The following is a 21,881-nucleotide window of genomic DNA, read 5'->3' as shown; positions in this document are numbered from 1 at the left end:
TACAAAAATATTTAGCTAGTAACAAGTATAAGTAACATGGATAGTTCGTGGACTGATTGTCACTAACACATTGATGTTGATATTGAGGAGTTAAGGGGTATAATGTTGGAAGAGGAGTATCAAAACTCAAAGCTAAACTAAAAGGGTGATTTTATAAGTGGATGTTGTGTGTGATGACACTTAAATTAGCCAGGCAGGAGAAAGTGTCAGCCACCAGTATGTGATTTATTTCTTTTTGAATTTATACCTATACATACTCTGATTATTAATATTCTCGACTATTTCTTTGTGAATCATGTCAAAATGTAAATGAACTTCCAAAGAGTGCACCTGTATTTATATCTCAGCATGTATATTCAGTAAAAAAGTAAATTCAACACATAAAATGCTCATTCTTGCTCACCGATCATGAGCCCAAAATGATGATATGCCATTTTATTAGTTATTATGACTTAAATACTGCAGTAAGGTCTAAGGAGCTCTATCCACTCTTTGTATTTATATCTCAGCCGCTGTATACAGTACAAACTTTATTCAAAATGTTCTGTATTGCACACTGCTTAACTGTACATAAGCCTTTTATGATGACATGTACAGTTTATGAGTTAGTATAATGCTTTCAAGCCTAAATGCATGTTGAGCGCTTTCAAAACCAACACTTCGAATGCTGTACATCATGGCGACCGATTTTTTCACATGATTCTATAATGTCACCCCATTTACAAACAACGACAGAAGAATCGTTCAGTCATCCAACCAGCATCAATATACAGAAGTCACATGCATTTTGTTCAGGAAATGGTCATGTGGGTTTTCTGGAAGTTCTACACACACTGTACACTGTTTATTATAGCATGTAATGTGAAATGATTGCACAGTGTAATCTACATTAAAAGTCAGATAACGCTCTAAAATGAGGCCCCTGGAAATACCTTCCTCTGTGGTGGTTTTCTTCAGCAAATAAAAGACAGCAAAAACACAGGACGTACACTGCCACGATGCTATGACATAACAATGATATAATATGAATTAATATCAACGTATAAACAAATTATACAAGGTCAGAAGGTGTCTATAACATGGGGCAGATCACAGCTTAAATTATATTTCACATCTACATCTTTAAATACCTAAACATACCAGAAAATAATAATAATAAAAAAAAAAACAGTCTAAGATAAATCACCAATGTGCAGTGGTGAAAGATACAAATTTGGCACTTTGCCTTTGCCGCTATATTATGTTAAAGAAGATATGTAGGCAAAAAGAAATAAAAAATAGCATATGGCCTGGTAAATTGCCATTTGCCCTAGAGGTTATCGCTACCATAATATACTCAAACAACCCCACTGTAAAAATTTTGGAGCTACATATTAGATCAATGTTTAAGCTTTCAAACCTTCAGAAAAAACAAAGCTTTTTAAAAGAAACCCTCAGGAGTCAACATGATACAACTTCTCAAAAAGGTGTGGGATTAATGAAAAAATTAATCCCACAGTGCAGCATCAATTGCCCCCCTCCCCCCCTTCAATAACTGCACCTTGAATGTTTAGCGATAAAAGTTAAGGCGATTAAAGTCCCCTCTGCTCCCAGAGCCATTTCAATTGGTTCCTATTGCAGATATGGCGCTTTTTTTTTTTGGTTCGTACACTCTCGGTGGAGAGATGCAGCTTGGGAGAAGGCCCAATTTCTCATGACAAAACATCAAAACAAGTAGAGAAAACGTCAAACCCTGAAGCCACCCGAATCAAATTTCAAATCCTTGTCACATATTTTTTCTGAGTAGAACAGGATGACTAATATTTTGCAGCTCTAACAGGGTCTGTCATCTACTGGGTTCAAGTTGGTGACAGCTGCTGGGTACGATGTTGCCCTGTGTCAAAAGGTGATGGAGTGCAACCACATTACGTCATGTGTATAACTCTATAACTATATCTACAATGTGACAAATTTTTAATGCTGATTGGGAGGGAAATGTGGGCGTACAATAGATGCAGAGAGACAGCTCGACTACAGGAGGATGGTTGAGAGACTTGGAGACAGGAGAACATCCAGGCACTGCTTCTTCTTCTTCTGCTCAGTAAGAGCTGGTCGGGGCTGTGGCAATTCTCTTCCCAATGTACACCCTAGAAAATAAAAGGCAAAAATTTAGGAAAAGTGACAATGCTGAGATTTAGGATGTAGTAGTGAAATTAAGCCAGGTCAGCCTGTTGTACTATAAATGAGAGGTGGAATTTAACTAAGAACATCTACTCAAGTACTGTAATTAAGTAAAATTTTGAGGTACTTTATGTGAATCTTTATGGTCTTTATACTTCTCCACTCCACTACATTTTGAGGCAAATATTGCACTTTTTACTACACTACATTTAGCTGAAGGATTTAGTTACTTCTCAGGTTGAAATTTAACATTAAAAAAACATGATAAATTTAACGTGATTAGACATTTTTTTCTATAAATTAAACTTCATAACAGTAAAACTGTTAAATTTAAAATTACCCTATCTTGAGGAAAAATTAAGGACATTTTATTTATTTATTTTTTTTTAAATATTAAGCGCTGTTAAAATGAATGCATCAATACTAATAATAATCCAATAACTTTCTTTTTTTTTTGTAATATACAGTCATGGAAAAAATGATTAGACCACCCTTGTTTTCTTTAATGTAGTGTTCATTTTAATGCCTGGTACAACTAAAGGTACATTTGTTTTGACAAATATAATGATAAAAACTAAAATATCTCATAATAGTTTAATTAAAGAGCTGATATCTAGTATTTTCCATGGTTTTCATGATAATGATTTTGGTTATTATCAAGAAAACCGTGGATAATGTGTAGATATTAGCTCTTAAATTAAACTCTTATGAGATATTTTTGCTGTTATCATTATAATTGTCCAAAGAAATGTACCTTTAGTAGTACCAGGCATTAAAATAAACAAGAAATTGAAGAAAAAGGGTGATCTAATAATTTTTTCCATGACTGTATATAGCAATCTCAGTGGGGCTAATAATCTCTTTCTTTTGTATCAAGTGTTTTCCAAAAATAATCTTTGAATTTCTCTACAGTTGTTACCAACACCTCTAAATCATCTGTCTTGCAGTCAAGTGCCTGTCGTTTCGCCCAGTGAGATGAGAAGAGTATCAGTTGAAAGGTAACTGACAAATAAGTTGCTGACCGATGCTGTATTAAATATTAAGGATTTCCTGACCTAAGATAAGATAGGATGAAGTAAGATAGGATTCCTAAAGTTAGGTAGGATTTACTTCTGTAATACCAAATTGGGAAAAATCCCATTTTAGACTCTTGCTATTTTAACTTGGAACTTAAGATGGAAGTTCCTGTGATACGACCCCAGATACATAAATTGCAGTCATCTTGGACACAAAAATAGCAGCACAGTGATAAAATTGACAAGGACACAGCTGGTCTGACCCTTTTATAGAGCACACGGTGAGTCACTAAAATACCAAACTGGCAGAGGCAAGTAAAAAACATCAGTGGCTCTCATAGGTACAGGTTTCATGTCAACATCGGGGGAGACATCAAGTGGGGGTCTGTGGGTTCTAGCGCAAACAAATGTGCATCACAGAGTTCCTTTCCTGCATTCTCATTCAGTTTTAAGCATGAAATTGTGTCTTCTTGGATCAATTTATGGTGAAAACATCTTGAAAAGGAAACTCAATTCAGACACTAGGTGACCTTCTGTATTGCTTTCAAATATTAATTTGCCTTTAAATCAACTTATTTAATGTTATCTATGCTAAGTCAACACCTGTCTATGCATGATTTGCTCCCTCCTCTTTAAATGTGCATAGGACCAGAGTAAGTGATTAATTCACTAATTAGTGTATTAAACCCTTGGACTAAAATATCTCATTTGTGTTTCAGACAGATTTCTTATTATGTTCAAAACATGTCCCACATATTTGTGGTCTCTGAGATTTTGAAAAAACTTGTAATATGACAAGAATAATGTCACAATATTTCAAGAAATAAAATCCACCTGCCCTGGTCTGCTGTGCATTATGTTATTGCCCTGATGAGATGGTAGTATCTTATTTAGACCACCTGACAGACATAGAGCTAATTTGAGAATGTCTCTGGATGAGACATCAGTGGTGGGACACCAAAACTAACAGAAAACCCTCCTGAACAGGCATAGATCTCACCATTGCATGGCTTATTGTTCGCACAAATGTTCCCTTCACTACCTCCATTGAAGTGCAGCTCAGAGCTGCTTCCATGAGCTTTTCAGTGGGAAGCATCCTGGAGGAGGGAGTCTCTAAGTGAGGGGGACGCAGAAACAGACACAAAGCTGCCCGTCTCGTAATGTTATGATCGCAGAAGGTAAACCTGCCTGCGACACGAGTTATAAAGAACGAGATCTATTAAATGTTTGTGCACTACACACATTGTCTACACAACAGTGGTTATATCTTAATTTAAAAAAAATCAAAATTATTGCAAGGGACAATATAGTAGCTGTGGATATTGGTAGTGAGTGACGTATTTCTTTCTTATTCTAAGCCCTTGGCAGCTTTTTCAAGGAAAGATTTGCATTATGTCCCTGTATGAAGACAGAACTGCATGAATCCAGACCTACCCGAGGCCAAGAGCGAGGATGTGTGAGATGAGTAAGGAAGGGATGAAGACTTTGAGGAATTCAGCAGAGAAGATGCCCCCTTTCTTCATGACTCCACTCTTTCTCATACTGAGAGAGACTGAACGCCGGGGGTGCCTGAAGTGGAATTCTCTGTGAGGAGTAATCACACAGCCAATTAATGCAAAATAACCCCAGAAGACAATATCAAGAACCACTATTAATGAATTATTCTGGAGTCTGCTTACTTTGGTGGAATGTTTTCCGGTCTGCTGGACCAGTCAGCGACCCAGTCTACTTCCTTGTTCATCAGGATGTCTTCCTCTCTATCCTTCTCTGGACCTTCCTCCTCTGACTGCAAACATGGAGGGTAAAGTTATTTCGTTGTCAGGGTCAAATGAAAACACTTAATGTTCGAGTTAAATATGTTGTTTTACCTGACTATCTCTTGGGCTGGACATCTCCACATCAAAAGTTATCTGACCCTCATCCTGATCTGGACTTGGTGGCCTGTGAGGACTGAGTCAACATATTGGGAGTGAGAAAAAAAACTTTCAACAACCAACGTTTGTCTGAGCTTTAAAGCACATATAATGACTTTTATTCCTACCTATCACAGGAGGAGCTACTCTGGCTGGATTCATGCTGTGCATCCAGGAGGATCTTCTCCATGTCTCCATTGTGGATCGAGGAGGACGACGGCACATGCTCTAGTCCTCCGATCAGGGTTTCATCACTCTCAGGCACCACTTCTAAGGTCTGCACGGTTTGACTCATGCCAGCATTTGCGTTTATTTGGTCTGCAGCCGGTGTCTCTGGCAAGTTGGTCTGCACGCTCTTGGCGCCCGTGTTCCCATTTAGCTCCAGTTCTACCCAAGAGCCTTGGCAACACAAAGGTCAAGAGGAGGGAAGAAGGGGAAATTAGGCTTGTGTTAAAAGCGGTGCATTGTCTCCCACACAGAGACACACCTCTGACTCTTTTCAAATGGAAACAGCTGACCTACATTTCCTCCACCACTGACACTGTGCATTCAAATGAACTGGCTGTGCGCTGCATGCGCGACAGCATGCTTTCTTTGTGCCACTGCCCCACAAACAGCTTGCACATTTTTTCCAGACAGGAGGGGGTTATGTAATCGTTCATGGCCAACGGGCTCTGGCTAGCACATAATGTAACCCTTATAATAACAACAACAAGAAGAAACCTTTCTTTCCCAATATGGCCTCGCTAAAATAACGTCATGTGTGCATTTCGACGACGCATGTTTGCATGACAGATTGCACATTTACAGACAGGTCTGTCATCGATGCTGCTATCATGTGAGGTCTTGCATAACTGTGGAGTGCAGTGTGAGACAATTTGCCCAGGCATGTCGCTGTTCCAGCTGTGATGTTGTCACATTAAAAAGGCGTACGTGCAGCTTTTTTTTGTCCCAAACGTTTTATACCTTATATCAATTGCTTACCGATTGAACACACCGCTTGCAGGTTTGGTATTTAAATGTGTTTTCGGAGCTGCAGGCACTTGAGCTGACATCCGATCATTGTTTTCCTTTTATTTATATTTAGTTAGAAAGACTGTGGTTAGTTGAATGATACAGCCACTCGACTACACAAGGAGTGAGAGTGATATGCACCCATTATTAAAAAATAAAATAAAAATAGCATCAAATAAAAGCAACGTTTATTTCGTCTTTTGTCCAAACTTGTTTTCATTTTGGCTAAACACCGCCCAGCGCAGACTCGCGTACGCGATTGGCTGCCCGGACATCAATCAAACATTTGTCGCCACCCCATTGGCTGCCTTAAGGGGACGTCAAACAACATCACCCTCCACCCCTCCCCGAAGAAGAGGAAATGCCGTAGCCGATGTAAGTTTTACAATAAAATCTCCATTAGAGGATACTTGTTAGAAACACACTCACTCGTTCAGGATATATAAAGTAGTCTGTGTGATGTGGAGCACGGAGGAACAGGCGGTGATACGTACCGTGAAGCCCGGGCTCTTCGTTATTGTTTTGCGGAGCAGCAGCGGTGGACATGTTGACTACCCAGTTTTAGCATTCATCAACATGACACGCAGACCAACTCTGATGTGCGCATGCGCGGAATCTGTCCAGAGTCCAGACCACTAACTGATAAGAGACTTAGGGCAGGCCCAAGAGCTGTGATGGGCAATTTTGTTGTTATTTCAGTTTCATAATACATGTCAGAGAATGACATGACTGTGGTGTAGGGTGACACCAAGCTTTAGTATCATATGTGCCATAAAATGTGTTTTAAAAGGAGTTAATGAATGAAAAAAAGTACATGTTTACCATCTGTGCTTCTTAGCCACCGAGTCTGTGCAGGGTTTAAGTACTGATGATGATGATAAGAAGAGCTGCATTGGCTGGATTTAAATATTTATGTGTGGACGCAGGCATTTCCATCAGTAATCAGATATTTTTTGTTATTTTATAGCTGCAACCAGGCCCTCCCACAGAACTCGCTGGGCCCCTGAAAAGGTCCAGTGAACAGGCCCTCCCCCAAATCATCTTTACTCATATCAACATGTGCATGCTCTCTCTCTCTCTCTCCTACCAACATCACTCCAACATTTGCTTTAGTTGGTGTAGATCAGTAAATTTACATGTTTTTTGTTATTTTGTTGCAACAATTTCTGCAAAAAAAGAAGAAAAAAAAGAGTCATTATTTTAAGGAGAGGGTTGTTTCCATTATGAAACAGGCACCATTTTTTAAACCAACAATGAATACAATGTTTACTTTACAATATCTTTGTTGTGTTGTTTTAATAAGTAATGGTGAATATTTTCATTCAATATTAAATTTGAAAGCCTACATGTATTTCCTCGTAATGGGACTTCAACTGAGTTTTAGTTATAAATGCTTTGGTTCCATAGAGTCCATATAGAGTTTATGCAACATTAAAAACAGGATTTTTACAGCTTTTTAAGAGCAAAATTCAAGCAATTCAACAAATTATAAACTCTACCAGCCTTTATTTTTTTAATCAGTAAGCTTTATTTTGATGTTTTTTTTGCACTCTGGCACCTTCTTTGCACTCTGAAAATAAATTGATTCACACTGGATATTTCTATGTGAAATAGGAAATGGTTGGCAAGCTATGCTATGAGGGGGGTTATAGGCAGTAATTCATATATTCCCTCGCATACACACTTACTTTACACGTACACAAAAAACACCTCTCGCACCTTTTTAGCTCTCACAAAAAAAGTGTATGCGAGAGCTAAAAAGGTGTGTTTTGTGTAAGTAAAATTGTGTATGTGAGAGGTAAAACTGTGAATGTGTAAGGCAAAATTGTGAATGTGAGAGGTATTTTCTGTGTATATGAGAGGGAAGATATGAATAATGGCCTGTACAGATCGTAAACAGTAACTATAATATTTATCACCCCTCCACCAGTTCATTAAAAGGATTTTGGTGGTGTATTATGGACTGGATGGAAGTCATCATCGTCAAATTGTTAAGTACTTTTCTTGGCAATAATTGTAATAAGAGCAGCACTGTCTGGCATCAGCGCAAGGAAATAATCTTGTCCTTTGGAAAGCACTTCAGGAACTCTGCCTTGGTGATAAAATGGGTCTAAAATAAGCCTATCCATGTTTTGAAATGCTTTTCAATTCGAAAACATTATGTTCGGCTTTGTTTTATAACTGTAAGCTATACAATAACAAATAATGTCTCTTTTCATGTGATCATTTCACCTTTACAGCACATTATCTTTCATACACAAACCATAAAGCTTGTAAAGGACGTTTTATTCAGAATTCAGGCTTGAAATTCTTTATTACTTTTCATCTAAATTTTTACTTTATTCCATTTGACAAAGACAAACAAAGCTGTACAATGAACCATTTGTAGCCCCCCCACCCCACCAAACAGATCACCCAAACTCTCCTACAATCTTTATCCAAGAGCCCCTTGAAAGAAATTAACAAAAAACATACAAATTAATGAAATTCACAAAAATAAAAAGTGCATTTCGTTTTAACTCCTGTGATACATTTAGACATGAATATAATGCTGCTTCAAGTGGAAAATCCTCATAACTCCAATTTAGGCAGTTTCCTTGAGATTGCATGATCCTTTGTGTGTTGGGCAAGGTTCATGTTCACAAACCATAATAGCAAGCTGAATTTCAAAATGTGTATGATCTACCTGTAAGTAAGGCAGGTTTTCATAAAGTAAAGTCCTTTTTTTCCTCTGAAGGTAAAAGGTTTTGATCACAGAGCAGCGGTAAATTCCCCTGAGCAGTCTCCTGTCTGGCATGCCAGAAAGTTCAAGAAACATACTTGATTATCTTATTTCTTCTTAATGCTATAAGAAAGGCATTAGGGTTCTTCTGAACGTCTCTGTGGTTTACACAAAAGCCTTGAACAATAGCTATGAAGACAACATGAGGGGAAAGTGAAGAAGATTACTGGTTAGTTCTTTTTCTGATTTTTTTCTGACTACCACCTCTGCTGCGTCTGCAAAGAGGGCTTCTTTTAAAAGCTCAAATTACTATAAGACTTTTTTTATTTTAAAGAAAACTTCTGTTTCACTATGTGGCATATTACTTTAATGACTCTCACACAACCTTGCATCATACACTAAAGAAAAGTTTTCAAAGGTTGCAAAATTAAAAAAGAAGTTTACCCAGAGCCCTGAGAGAGCAACACTCTTTAGTAGCTTAACACCCCCGTATGAAGATGTGTACTTATTTTGGTGGCATCCTAGTGATTGGAAATCAGTCGTCTAAAAGTTTTTGTGACACATTAAGTTACATAAATAAGATCCAGTGGACCAATAAGCTTCAAGCTCTGACTCAATGGCTTAATCTGTCACCAAAACAAAATTTTAATGGTGGAAAACTGTGCTCTAATCAACCTGTTTGCTCCAGAAAATAATTGGCAGCGTGTGACTGAAGCAGAGAAACAGCAGAGTTCATCTTTTTTAAAAGTATTTTCCCATGTTCAATACAGTCATTAATGACCGCTTCCATACAACAGTCATCTGCAAACCAAGTGGGTTCGCAAATTCTCCATTTTTAAATAAACAAGTCTGTATTTTCCTGCATCACAGGAGAGAGAAGACATTTTATACAATAATTCAAAATCAGTAACTCTGCCTAGTCAACTGACTTGACTAGCTTGAGAGAGAACTCGATTTAACAGTTTTAACATTGCATGTTGATTAAAAACGTCTTTCCCATTTAGACCCAAAAAGGGCCTATTCTTTCACAGCGAGCAAAATTATTCATAAACAAAAAACCATGGCACAAAAAGTCAAATTAACTCAGAAGCATATAAGTTCTACATAAACATCAGTTACAGTCAGCCAAATTAAAAAATAAACTGTTATAGTGCTCATGACTACAGAGGTACTGACACCTGAAAGTACTTTTTCTTTGGACATCCCACGTGAGAAACGTCACACTCCCTTGATGTCACAAGAAGTCTAGAAATACCCGCCAGAATGAACAAAATGTCCCAAAGTCACGACAAAAAGTTACCTCATCAGGCGACCTTCCATCTACAATCAGTCCGAGATAGACAGCTAAAGAAACTACAGTGATCAGACTGTAATCCTATTGCCTTAATTCATACAAAAATAAATCAGCTATAGTGATTATTTTTTCTTGTTTCATCAGGTACAGTACAAAACATCATAAAAAAAAACCCCTCTACAAACAGAAACTAGATCCAGAGTTTAAAGCGATCAGTCAATCTGCGGCAACATGACAAGCTTTGTGGACGAGAATCTGGCAGCGGTGCTCCGTATCGGTGCCACCAGCCACGAGAGAACTAGGCTACATCACGCCATTATGCCCTTCCACCTATTTAAGCTTTTGTCCTGAGCTTTTAATGACCAGGGGCACCTTGTCTGTAAGACAGCTTTAAATGAATATAACTGTATAGGACTGGTTACTTTGGCATGATTAGCCCTCATTCAACTCCCAAAACCACAATGCGTGCACACGCCGTTCTTGTCACCATGTTAAAGGACTACTTTGGTGTTTTTTTAAACATGTTTTGGCCATTAACTAGAATTTAGATATATGCACACACATTACTGCTGACTAGTTTTCCTAAATTTTGGCGTTCCAATGTATAACGAAAATCAACCTAGAGGCTTGCAATCAGCTTGAGATCAGTAATCCATATCAGTGAACATTTAAGCCATTTTGAGCTCATCAAAGGCCTTTATGAGCTATTCGGTAAGAATGAAGTGAATTTCGTTGTTGCCTGTATGTAATAGTGGAGCCCGACAGATATTAACAGCTGATATTGGCCTATCAAAGGCATATCGGTGTACAAGCTGTCCGATATGTGCAGTTATGAAATTTTTACACCATTTTTAATGCAGAATGTTAGCGTGATAGCCAGTATTTTTTTTTAATAGTCAGCAATTTTACTTTTTTAGCCATTATTTTATTCCTATTTATTCTTTATTTTCTCAGTTATGATTTATAGAATTGGCTGACAATGTAATACATTGTTTGTATAATAATGTATGGAAATGTTAAATACTATTAATAAACTTTTATATTTGAGGAAGTATCTCTCTGGACCATCTGCAGAGTAGTGAGTAGTCTGTGCACAATTCATGTAAAAAAAGGTGTATTTTCATTCCAGTTCAAAAAATTACTATATCGGCCACCATATCGGTTATCCATGAATTGCCCCTTCGTCTAAAATCAGTATTGGCATCAGTCGGGCTCTAAAAACAGGCAGATTTTAAATAACTGACTTAGGGATTTTACACCAGTCTGGTACCTTAGGTACGATCAACCTCCAGCCGACCAAACTACCAGCTGTATTCTACAAGTCTGAGCTGAACGGCTCCTGCAGCCAGGTGTGATTTGCATTCTGAGATGTGGCAGAGCACAGAAAACGTTGCAGCTTCGTAGTACCAGTAGTAGCAGCAAATTTAACTTACAATTGTAAGAGTAATCGAATCATGGACTTGGAGAATTTCACCCTTGGTTTTATTTTCTCTTTCAGACAAAAAAAGTCCAAGCGGGTTGTCCTGATTCTCCAAGTTTACCAACTCATTAACTGATAAAACATGTCAGATGTATGCTTGAACAGACTTTTCCTGTTTGCAACTGTGTTACCACCCCTAATTACTTTGACCTAAACAAAGACTACAAAAAAGTTCACTGTGATGGAATATTAGTCAAATCAGTTTCAAGAAAGCTGATTTTCAAACTGAAGAGAAGTTAATGTAAACCATCTAATAAATATTGATACGCTATGGACAAAGGTCAGCAGTAATGTAAGTTATACACTAATTGAAGAAAATGAGCTCAAACATGATAAAACACGAGAATAGTCCTTTAACAGCACAACTACACTGTACAGTAGGAAAGAAGAGGTGAACTTGGCAACTTGACAAATACTTGGGGCAAATATGGAGTGTTGACAGCTTGTATCAGCAATGTTTCAGGCCAGCACGAAAAAGGAACTTGGTGACAGAAAGACGCAGAAAGAGTAGAAAGAATTCCAAACTAATAAAACATGGTAGCTACAGCATCTCAGCAATTGGTAGCTATGACATAAACATGAATCATGTCACGATGGCACAAAAGAACAATGAAACAAACTAGCCCAAATGTGTGTATCTAACACATTTTCCCTTTGGTTTGGGATGTAGTGGAGTTGCAAACGGTAACTCGTGTGAATGGAGTGCTCCTAATGGAGAAAACCTGTGACAATAAATCCCAAATTCTGGATGCAGATCTACAAACCCTGCATGTTTAAATTTGTCATAAACATGGAAAAAATGTGTTGTGATGGCCTGCTTGGATGTACTGTGTTAATGCCACTGTTTGTTGTTGACAGAGAAACTGTCACATGAAGTTTTCAAGGGCAGATCATATCAAGACTTAGGGATTTAGCCAAAGACGGACAGATATTGTTTGTATTCAGCGCAGTGGGGCTCAAGCAGAAACTGGGATCTAAGTGGTTCAATAAATGCTAGTTCAGTTTCTCCTGGAATATGTACAGATTGTTGGTGGTGGCCACAGCGATGATGTTGTCCAGAGGATGCCAGGCAGTGTGCAGGATCTTCTTGTTAAAGTCCAGACTGTCTACACTGATCTCATCCTTTTTGCGCTTCCCACCTGTGCTTACTTTGCGAGGTTTCAGGACCGATCGCGGCTTGCTGTTCTCCCGCGACGCCTCTAGGGTTACATCCTGCCGATAGCCTCGGTCAAACATCCGGAAGAAGTTGTTGTAGGAACCAGTCATCACAACGCTGCAGAGGGAGACAAGGCACAAGTGAGTGATCGTACACCACAACATAAGTGGAAGGATAATTAATCAAAAAGTGTATTTTCCACTGCCACACCTTTTAAAATTAATATAAAGTGCTCACACACTTTTATAAATGCTTATTCATGCATCTTCAACTGTTTTGCTTGCATTTTACAGGATGATGATTAATAATCCATGTCAAATGCTGAGCCATACTTCTAGTTCTTATTCCTTTTATGTGATAATGATTGCATTAAGATTTCAAGTTTAGTTTGCAATTGGTGGGTCTGGGCAGTTAGGGTCCGAGACAGTTTTATACTGGACTCAACCAAATCAAGCAACCTCACTTTCTGGGGTTAATTATTGTAAAATTAATTTCTATTAGACAAGACCTATCTATGAATTTGTGTTTGTTGGGACAGTAAGACTCCTTTAGTCGGTGACATCAGAACAAAAAAAAAGGTGTGCACACGGAACAGACTGCACTCTGCTTCACTCCTTATTATCAATATTTTTTACCTCTATTTTATGAATTTAATGGTTTTAATATGTTCATTTTTATATTTGTTCAATATAAAGCACTTGGTGCTGCATTTCATGTATGAAATAAAGTTTATTATTGTCATTGCTGGCATTTCACTGGCATATCATGTCGTATTTCAATGCTCCATGGCATCTATTTACAATTCTAAATAAACACGACTGTATGTAACCTAACATAACCCAAACCTAATAAGCAGAACAGCCTTTTGCCACCCAAACCAAGTCAGCCATAGGGTCTGCACTGAGCAGATAACCACAGTTATTGATAAGGCCAGTGTTGTTGGCCCGTTCAGGCATCAAATAAGCGTCAGCTTTTGCATACGTCATGCATATTGAAAGTGTGGAGAACTTCCAAGGATTAATAAACTAAAGATTACTCTAATTCAAGTTTTACTTTCACAATGGTGAAATCTACCAGAGAAACAACAGTTGACCCTAATATAACAGACATGCAACAAACCAGGTACTCACCTGTCGTTCCCATTCCAACAGCACTCAAACTTGTCGAAGATGCAGTCATTTTCATAGAGTGAGCACAATTTACTCCTGAGATATTCATGCACCTGTTAAAAGAAAGTAGTGGAGAGGTGTTGTAGGAAATATAATTGCAAGGGAGCTGTATATTTTGACTATGATGCCTTCCAATCTGCAGAAAAGAAGCTGATGTTAACAGTATTTTTCTCATCCAAGCATGTCAACAGTTACACACCTGATATGTCTCTACTGGCCGGGTCTCCATGTTGAGATCCCAGATTTTTACAGACAGGTAGTCACGGGTCATCATGTAGCGTCCGCTGTGACTGAACTTTACATCAGAGATGGATGAGATGATTTCAGAAAAGAACGAACGATTGTTTGGATCCTCTGGCTCTTCAAACTCTGAAAAAAGAAAAGGATGCATGTCATTAGTTCACCCTGGCTGTCATTAGGTGCCTTTATAGTTCAGGGACTTTGCTAAATTTCTTGTGTTAGCACCTTTTTTAACACTGCTCTGTAGCACTGCATAAACATGTATTTCCTTTGCATCCTTTATTTTTCCTTGTTTCAATTGCCTGTGAAGCTAAGTATTCCAAACAGCACACTACTGTTTTCTTTGTCAACAAAAAACAAAGTTTCATTGTCTACCATCCAGTTTCCTTAAGCATACCAGAGGTATACGAAAGAATTAACCAGCTTCCCTGCAGGCACACATCAGAAATTACATTTTGGCTTACGTTTGGCGTGTTTGTCACACAGTGCTGATGCCCTCATGTCACACAAGCGGATGGTGCCCTTGCTACTGCTGTAGACAAAAGTGTTGCACTGGTTGGGGTGAAACTCTGCTGCTGTGATCACCTCTGTCAACTCTTCCATATTGGCTGGCTTAATGTCAACAATATCTGAAGAAGTCAGGTTAAGGTCAAAAGCACTAAGAAGACATTTCCACAACTTTAAATAAAATTCCTTCTGACATAAAATGAAAGAATGTTTTTTAGAGTGTAACTAATGCAAACACATCCTGCCATTGCCGTTTTCCTAGAGGCCAAAATCATAATAACAATAACAAGAATTTACTTATAAGCACCTTTCAAGTCACCCAAGGACACTTTACAAAACCAGACAAGACAGTCAATAAATTATTCTAGATAACTGTGGAAAGGAAAAGGGCTTTGCATAGCTATGGGTATAAAAATATAGATTATAAATGTGGACAGAAAGTCATGTGGTCAGGTCAATTTAGGACTTCTTTACACAAAAAGTGCTATGGCATCAACTGTACACATTTTCTTTAAATGTAGACTTTAGATGTTAGAGCTACTATGTGGAAAACTTGAAAGAACCGTACTTTAAGGACATCTAGTGGTTGAATCAAGTACTACACTGTGGTAGACACCAATGAAATTATTTATCTTTTACTAATATTTGGTCTACATTAAAGTGTCCAGCATATCTTCACAGAGCCACAGATTCACCGTTTGCATGGCTTATATAATGAATATGACTGATTAATTTACTGACTGAACGCACAACAGAAAAATAAGCAGTGGGTTTAAGTGTTGATGCAAGGACTGAGTGACGCACACGTCTGACTGTGTCCAATTTGACTGATGCGTGGTGGGCAGGTGAACAGGATGTGTGCGGGGGATTATAATCTGACAGTGAGTCAGTCAGAGCTACCTGGAAGGAAAGAACCAAACTAACCATGACATAACTGATCATTTCACAGTACATAGTGTACTTAGAGTCACTTAATACAAACCGCAAGTATGACTCTTTTTAGGAGACATTTTTGAAGGCCTGAGAGGTTGCATTTCCCAGTACAATTTGTAGTCTTGGGATGCAACGCCTTCCACAGGAGAAATAAAGTCTATGGGAATAACTATGAGGAATTATGTCAAGACGATGGCGGTGCAGAATTAAAGAACAAAGGATACTGAAGCTGCGATCGGTGATCTCCAGGTTCCACAGGTTAATGCGCAGGTCGTCTGCAGACAGGTATGTCTCACAATCACTGTTGACTGAGATGGAGTTAATATGGTAGGTGTGAGCATTCGCAAACACTCGTCTCGGGCTGGCTTCCACCATCAAGTCCATGGGCCTGAATACTGGTACCTGAGGAGAAGAGCAGGGTTAGAAACATTTTAATTTCAGTAAGAAAGAGTGATAATCATATTGTCCTCCATCCTATAAATCGTGTGTTTTAAAAAGATCTGAAAAATAAGCAAAAAATGTCCGAAACTGCCAGATCAGTTTAACAATATTCGAAAACAGATTTTGCTGGTAGTGTGTCAGGTAAAAAAAAACAAGGTTTGACTAATCCTGACACATACAGAAAGAGTTAACTGCCTTCTAAACAAACAAAAAAAATGGTCTAGCCTCAATGTAACGGGTTAGTCTGTTAAACTGTGTCTATATTTAGAAACTGTTCAATAAATATAGATCTCTGTGTCCCATACTGGAGGATGCACATGACCAGGGAGGAAAAACATGGAGAGAAACATCAGCTCAATAGACTTTATTCAGAGCAGACATTTTAACTTGTCAAACAAAGGTGTCATGATAACCTGAATTGCTGCATGGCATTCATTCCAGGAATCGATTGTTTATGATATTAGTTACACATGTGCTGGTAAGACATGTCACTGTCTGCATGAGAACTCACAGACAGTGCCTCAAGGAGTGCAAGACGAGAAGAAATTATACAATACCTTTCCTTTGTTGCAACTAATTACAATTTAATGTAATAAGCTTTTAATAGTGCACAATCAGTCTCAAGTGTATGAACACTTCACGAAAGGCACATCTAAAATGCAGAGTGCAATCAACTACTGCATATTAGAACAAGGTTAATAATCACACAATTAATCATACATACATGTGCCAACACAATTCGGAGAGTGATAAAGCAGTAAATACACACCCGTAGTGTTGTGACAGTATTGAGATCTCTGTATCGCCCATCTTCTTCCTTTAGATTGTAGCCCTCTGGTCTCTTGTCACGCTCACTGATCTTCCACAGCTTTATGGTTTTGTCTGACAATGAGAAAGAAGCAGAAAAACCCATCTTAAGTAACAAAAGAAACTCTGTTTATGTAGATTACTTGCTGGTGTTTCCAGAAGACAGATGTATAGGTTTTAGTTTGAAATAACCAACACAAACTTACTACAGTGGGTTAGTTAAATTAGAATATACTGGTTTACTAACCGTTTGTAGACAAAAGGAACTGTGCAGCGTTCTTCTGAGGCAGCCATCGAATCTTATTGATCTTCTCCTCGATCTCAAGACTCTTCAGGTAATCAAACTCAGGCTCGTGGCTCTGGAAGGTGCTGTAAACATTGTACTCTCCTTTGCACTGTGGCTGATTCTTGCTCTACACAATGACAGATCAGAGTGAAGGTCAAGTATCATTACACTAAATATTTTTTTCTTTTCAAATGCAAATTATCTAGGGAAGCCCTTTTCCACAAGTAAAGAAAAACTAAGATGAAACCTAAGCTAACCCCTCATAACCCTTAAAGTCATAATAATTAGAAACTTCCTCAAAATTATGTCATCGTATAGCATATTAATGGGAAACCTTAAAAAAAAGGACATGTCAAAATAAAAGTATTTATATTATTCTGTTTTTGCATATGATCCATAACATACATACATATTGTATATACATAATTAATATGAATCAACACATTCACATTATTGCTATTGTGTACTGTAGATTGACACAACTGTAAATGTATGCTTTGGAAATACTGTAATTTTCATGCCAATAAAGCCAATCAAATTGAATTGAACCTCAAAATATTGAGAAACTTTCTCAAAATAAGAACCCATTTGTTTTGAAAAAAGTTTCTTACATTTTAAACATTCTCAATCATTATTTCCATAAGGGGCTTGAATTCTGAATTCAGTCAAATGTACAACCATATTTAATTAGTTAGGATTTTTTTCAAATGTGAAATACAAAGAATACACTGTGTGTACATTTAGTTTAGTCAGATGAGTCACCATAACGTACCTCTGGCTCCTGCTGAAAGATGACAACACGACCCCCCTTGTCCCCAGTGGCGAGGAGCTCCCCGGAGTGGTTGAATTCAACAGTGGATATGATGTCAGCTGCAAATAAAATAGTGAATTTAGAATAACAGAAACATTAATTACTTAGTACTCAAGTCTATTTTGCACTGGTATGCAAAGATTTTCTGGTTTAACAACTAACTCCCTGCTAATTATGCATAAAATCTTTCCAGCAGCGTTGTAGATATTGTACATTTGCATAAGTTTTGTCACCTGTAAGGGAAGAAAATCATGTCAACCATGGTGAAAACAACAGAACAGTGACTTACTGGACTGTACAGACTACCACGTGCTTGTGTAATAGAACTAAAAGTCTACTGATCACTATTTGAGGGGTTAAAAACCTGCAATTTGCCGCTATTCAGCACTGTTCAAAGACAAGCATTCTCATCAAATCCTACAATACAACAATCAATCCCTGTTTACAGGCTGGCACTATTCTGAGCTAGTGCGATCCTTAATATAGACTGTGGTGTTGTTCCTCTCTTAACACAGCACACAAAGCGCCTGATACGATCTGACTCCATACAAACTCATATAATGCAGAAGAGAGCAGTGAAGGAGAGTATTTCTGCAGCTACTGCTCTATTGTAGTCTTACGTTTTCTGCCGGTGTTCTGCTACGTATTGACACAAGGAGAGACTTCACATTTGTGCTTGTTCTCTGGCAAAGCTTACTGTAAACAACTGTGCAGTCCATTACACACAAAAACATAAGTCCATCATGTACTGTAAACATAGGTGTTTGGTGAACCTGTAAATTAACTCATTGGATAACTGAAAAAGGGGGGCGGCTTCAATCAACAGCTAGTTTTTCTGTTTATATAATGAGTAAAAAACTACAGTATATATGTATATGAAACTACCTGCTCAATGGGCTCAAATATCTGTACTTTATTTGCATTAATTATCCTAATGTACTGTGTTAATATCAATAGGAAGGGTCAATTCATCCAAATCACAAAATTATTTTTTCACTTACCCCTAGTCAGTTAAAACTGCAAAACATACTTCCGGAAACAATGTTCCAGTTAATCAGTTTAATCACTTGTGGTTTATAGTGGAAACTACTATTTGGTACAAAGTAGTTCAGGGAAATCCGTCTTGAATGTGGATTATATTGTTTTGCAAAGTACACTTTGTTGTCAAGGTTTTTCAGGTATTTCATGTCATTTTGTGATGCTTTGAGCACCACAAATAAAATAAAAAATCCCTTCTCCTCCATTGTGTCGGGTTTGCAGTAGAAGTCTAAAAATATAAGACCATCTGCATGGCTGGATACCGATAGAGCTGAGGGGGAAGTTTTTATTTTGACTTGGCTGATCAGACCCTTTGAAGGTGGGACTTCAATGCACTCTGTGAAACCTATTTGAAGCTGAACCAAAGCAAACTTTTCGCTTAACGAAAAAATGCACTGCTTCAATAACTTTCTAATTGTTTACATAATGCCCTTGTCCTGCAGAGGTAAAAAAAAAAAAAAAGAAGAAAAAAAAAGAGAAGAATAAGAACAGAAAACAAACAAACAAAAAAAGGCCCCTATTTAATTTGGATATGCATTTCTCTCCCAAATATGTAAACATCACACACACTGGAAATAATGCACCCATAATGCACCCAGAGAACTAGAAAAATACCACCAATCAGGCAGTACAACTGTTCAGCGACCACCACATGGACTTACCTTCAGCGACATCATCTTCTATTGCTCCTTTGACTTGGGAGAAGCACCATTGCACATCACTGTTCCCACCACCGGCCCCTGCATGAAACACAAACCCAAGTTTCAACACCATCAGATCATCACACTGTTAAAATAATTACCCATGTCATTTTTTGTCAAAATTGTTTTTTTTGCCCAAATCATCTCATGACGCCGGGCACCTATGGTAAAATCGCCTACATCCTCAGTTGATCAGATCATGTGATTTTACCCCTTTAAGATAATGGCCTATGTCAAGTGTGTGACTTAAGCGGATTTATTATGCATAAGTCAAAATAAATGTGACTTAGGCAATTTTTTGAACAGAACCAGGCTAACGCGTGTAAAGCTGTATCTCGTCACCCTGTTAAAATAATTGTCTAACTCAAGTTTTGCAGGAAACACAAAAAACTTCACCAAAAGTGTAACATATGACATGTAATTTCACTCAAAAAGGATGTAACAAAGGATGGCTATTGGCATAGTAATAACACTGTGTGTAAATTATGTAACTAAAGAGAAATAAATGATTTCGGCGATTTTTTGAACATGCCTTTGTGACTTAAGCAAGATATGGTAACACTTTATTTTGAAGGTGTCTACATAAGAGTGACATGAGTGTGTCATAAACATGACATGGGATGTGTCATGAACATTAATGGCACTTTGAAGTAACATTAATGCTCATGATACTTGTCATGTCATGTTTCTGATGGGCTTGTGTGACCTTTATGTAGACACCTTCAAAATAAAGTGGTACCATATTTTACTCAAGTCACAAAGGCATGTTAAAAAAAAAGCCTAAATGACTTATTTATCTTAAGTTACATAATTTACACACAGTGTTATTACTATGCCAATAGCCATCCTTTGTTACATCCTTTTTTAGTTAAATTATCAATACACGTCATATGTTACACTTTTGGTGAAGTTTTTTGTATTTCCTGCAAAACTTGAAAAAATGAGTTAGGCGATTATTTTAACAGGGTGACGAGATACAACTTTACACGCGTTAGCCTGGTGCTAATGTAGCTAAAACCACAATATGAGAACAAATTCGCATGCTACTTCATACTTATTGCACATAAAAAATAACTTTGCATAACCCAAGGCACAGGGAATAGTTTAAGCATGTTTAGTGTGGAAAAACTCTCACTTTCACGCTGACAGTGACACACACTAGCATCCTGGAAGTATCCTAGCTTGCTAGTTAGCCTGCGCTACAGAGAGGAACCCATCATCTGTGCTAAACTGGATAATAACTTTTGCATGCTGATTAAACCGCAGACACTCCGACAGCCATTGCTTACTAGTTTTACCTGCCATGGTGAGCGACTCAGACAGAGGGTGTCTCTGCAGCGGGCTCGGGCCCTGGACTGGAGCAGTGCTGACCCGGGTCGGCTGGCTGGTTCTGACCGAGGAGCTGGAGGAATAAACCGGGGAGTGCTGCTAGGAGCTCCGGAGACCGCACAAGTCGTCGGTCCGGTTGGTACAGACAGCACGAAACAGCTTTAAACCAAAGAAAGTAAACTACAATCCTCAGCAGTGAATTTTCGACTTTGCACTCTACTTTGAGGTTTCCCTCGCCTCTGCCTCTCCCAGCATTACACTTTCAAAATGGCGCAACGCGGGCGGCGTTCAGCAGGCATCCAACGGAGAGCGGCGAGGGCGCACCATGAGATTTTAATCTCTCCGACTCCTGAGCCGGCAGCGATGTGCCTCCTTTTTTCTGCCCCCGTCAGCTTAAATGATTTATAGCGCGTTTAATTTTCAATAAAACATCATGAAGACTTTATTTAGAAAACCCTTTAATACTTTAACCCCGCCCATGTGGATTGTTTCCATAAATAAAATCGAACAAACCCACGCGCACAGGGTTAGTTTTTAGTTTAACAGCATTATGTGAAGACAAATGAACTGAATTAAATATGATTTATAAAAGATAAAGTTTGATTTTGAAAGTAAGGCTTACTTTTAAATTGTAATGGTTAAATTCAAATGGAAACTGATGATAATTTAAATATAATTCATAAGTTAAACTGTAGTTTAGTCAAAAATATTATTGCAAAGGTTCTCTCAACTATTTTCTTAATCATGGACCCCTTATAAAATAGAGAATATACCATAGACTGTATATAAATCAGGAATATACCAGAAACCCCCTCATGTATGTTCCTTGGAATAATTTTACTTTTTTTTCAGAAGTTCCTTTCA

The 21,881-nt window shown here is 38.0% G+C and overlaps 2 protein-coding genes across 2 annotated transcripts; both read right to left on the bottom strand.

Moving 5' to 3' along the window:
- Positions 1 to 392: 392 nt before the first annotated feature.
- Positions 393 to 6,735, bottom strand: bnip3la (BCL2 interacting protein 3 like a). The gene is made up of 6 exons (XM_059336414.1): positions 6,598 to 6,735; positions 5,218 to 5,488; positions 5,045 to 5,126; positions 4,856 to 4,962; positions 4,611 to 4,760; positions 393 to 2,126 (listed from the first exon to the last, which is right to left on the bottom strand). Exons 1-6 carry the CDS (start codon positions 6,647 to 6,649, stop codon positions 2,078 to 2,080), a joined length of 711 nt encoding a protein of 236 aa, XP_059192397.1. The 5' UTR covers positions 6,650 to 6,735; the 3' UTR covers positions 393 to 2,077.
- Positions 6,736 to 9,457: 2,722 nt separating this feature from the next.
- ppp2r2aa (protein phosphatase 2, regulatory subunit B, alpha a) lies at positions 9,458 to 21,411 on the bottom strand. Its single transcript, XM_059336412.1, has 10 exons — positions 20,987 to 21,411; positions 19,650 to 19,727; positions 17,911 to 18,008; positions 17,100 to 17,265; positions 16,815 to 16,927; positions 15,829 to 16,006; positions 14,629 to 14,793; positions 14,124 to 14,293; positions 13,886 to 13,977; positions 9,458 to 12,872 (listed from the first exon to the last, which is right to left on the bottom strand). Exons 1-10 carry the CDS (start codon positions 20,991 to 20,993, stop codon positions 12,593 to 12,595), a joined length of 1,347 nt encoding a protein of 448 aa, XP_059192395.1. The 5' UTR covers positions 20,994 to 21,411; the 3' UTR covers positions 9,458 to 12,592.
- Between the last annotated feature and the right edge of the window lie 470 nt (positions 21,412 to 21,881).

This window comes from Centropristis striata, chromosome 7 (genome assembly GCF_030273125.1).
Source record: "Centropristis striata isolate RG_2023a ecotype Rhode Island chromosome 7, C.striata_1.0, whole genome shotgun sequence".
NCBI classification, from domain to species: Eukaryota; Metazoa; Chordata; class Actinopteri; order Perciformes; family Serranidae; genus Centropristis; species Centropristis striata.
This window is presented reverse-complemented; position numbering and strand designations above follow the sequence as displayed.

What these genes read in the sequence shown, in the direction of transcription:
- ppp2r2aa (XM_059336412.1), bottom strand. An exon ending in ATACTGTCACAACACTACGG is followed by an intron (nt 16,007 to 16,814) that starts GTGTGTATTTAC and finishes TCTTCTCCTCAG; the next exon opens with GTACCAGTATTCAGGCCCAT. An exon ending in GGCCAGTAGAGACATATCAG is followed by an intron (nt 13,978 to 14,123) that starts GTGTGTAACTGT and finishes TTCTTTTAACAG; the next exon opens with GTGCATGAATATCTCAGGAG.
- bnip3la (XM_059336414.1), bottom strand. Translation starts at nt 6,649, where the DNA reads ATGTCCACCGCTGCTGCTCCGCAAAACAATAACGAAGAGCCCGGGCTT. An exon ending in AGTAGCTCCTCCTGTGATAG is followed by an intron (nt 5,127 to 5,217) that starts GTAGGAATAAAA and finishes ATGTTGACTCAG; the next exon opens with TCCTCACAGGCCACCAAGTC. An exon ending in ATCCTCGCTCTTGGCCTCGG is followed by an intron (nt 2,127 to 4,610) that starts GTAGGTCTGGAT and finishes TTTATTTTCTAG; the next exon opens with GGTGTACATTGGGAAGAGAA.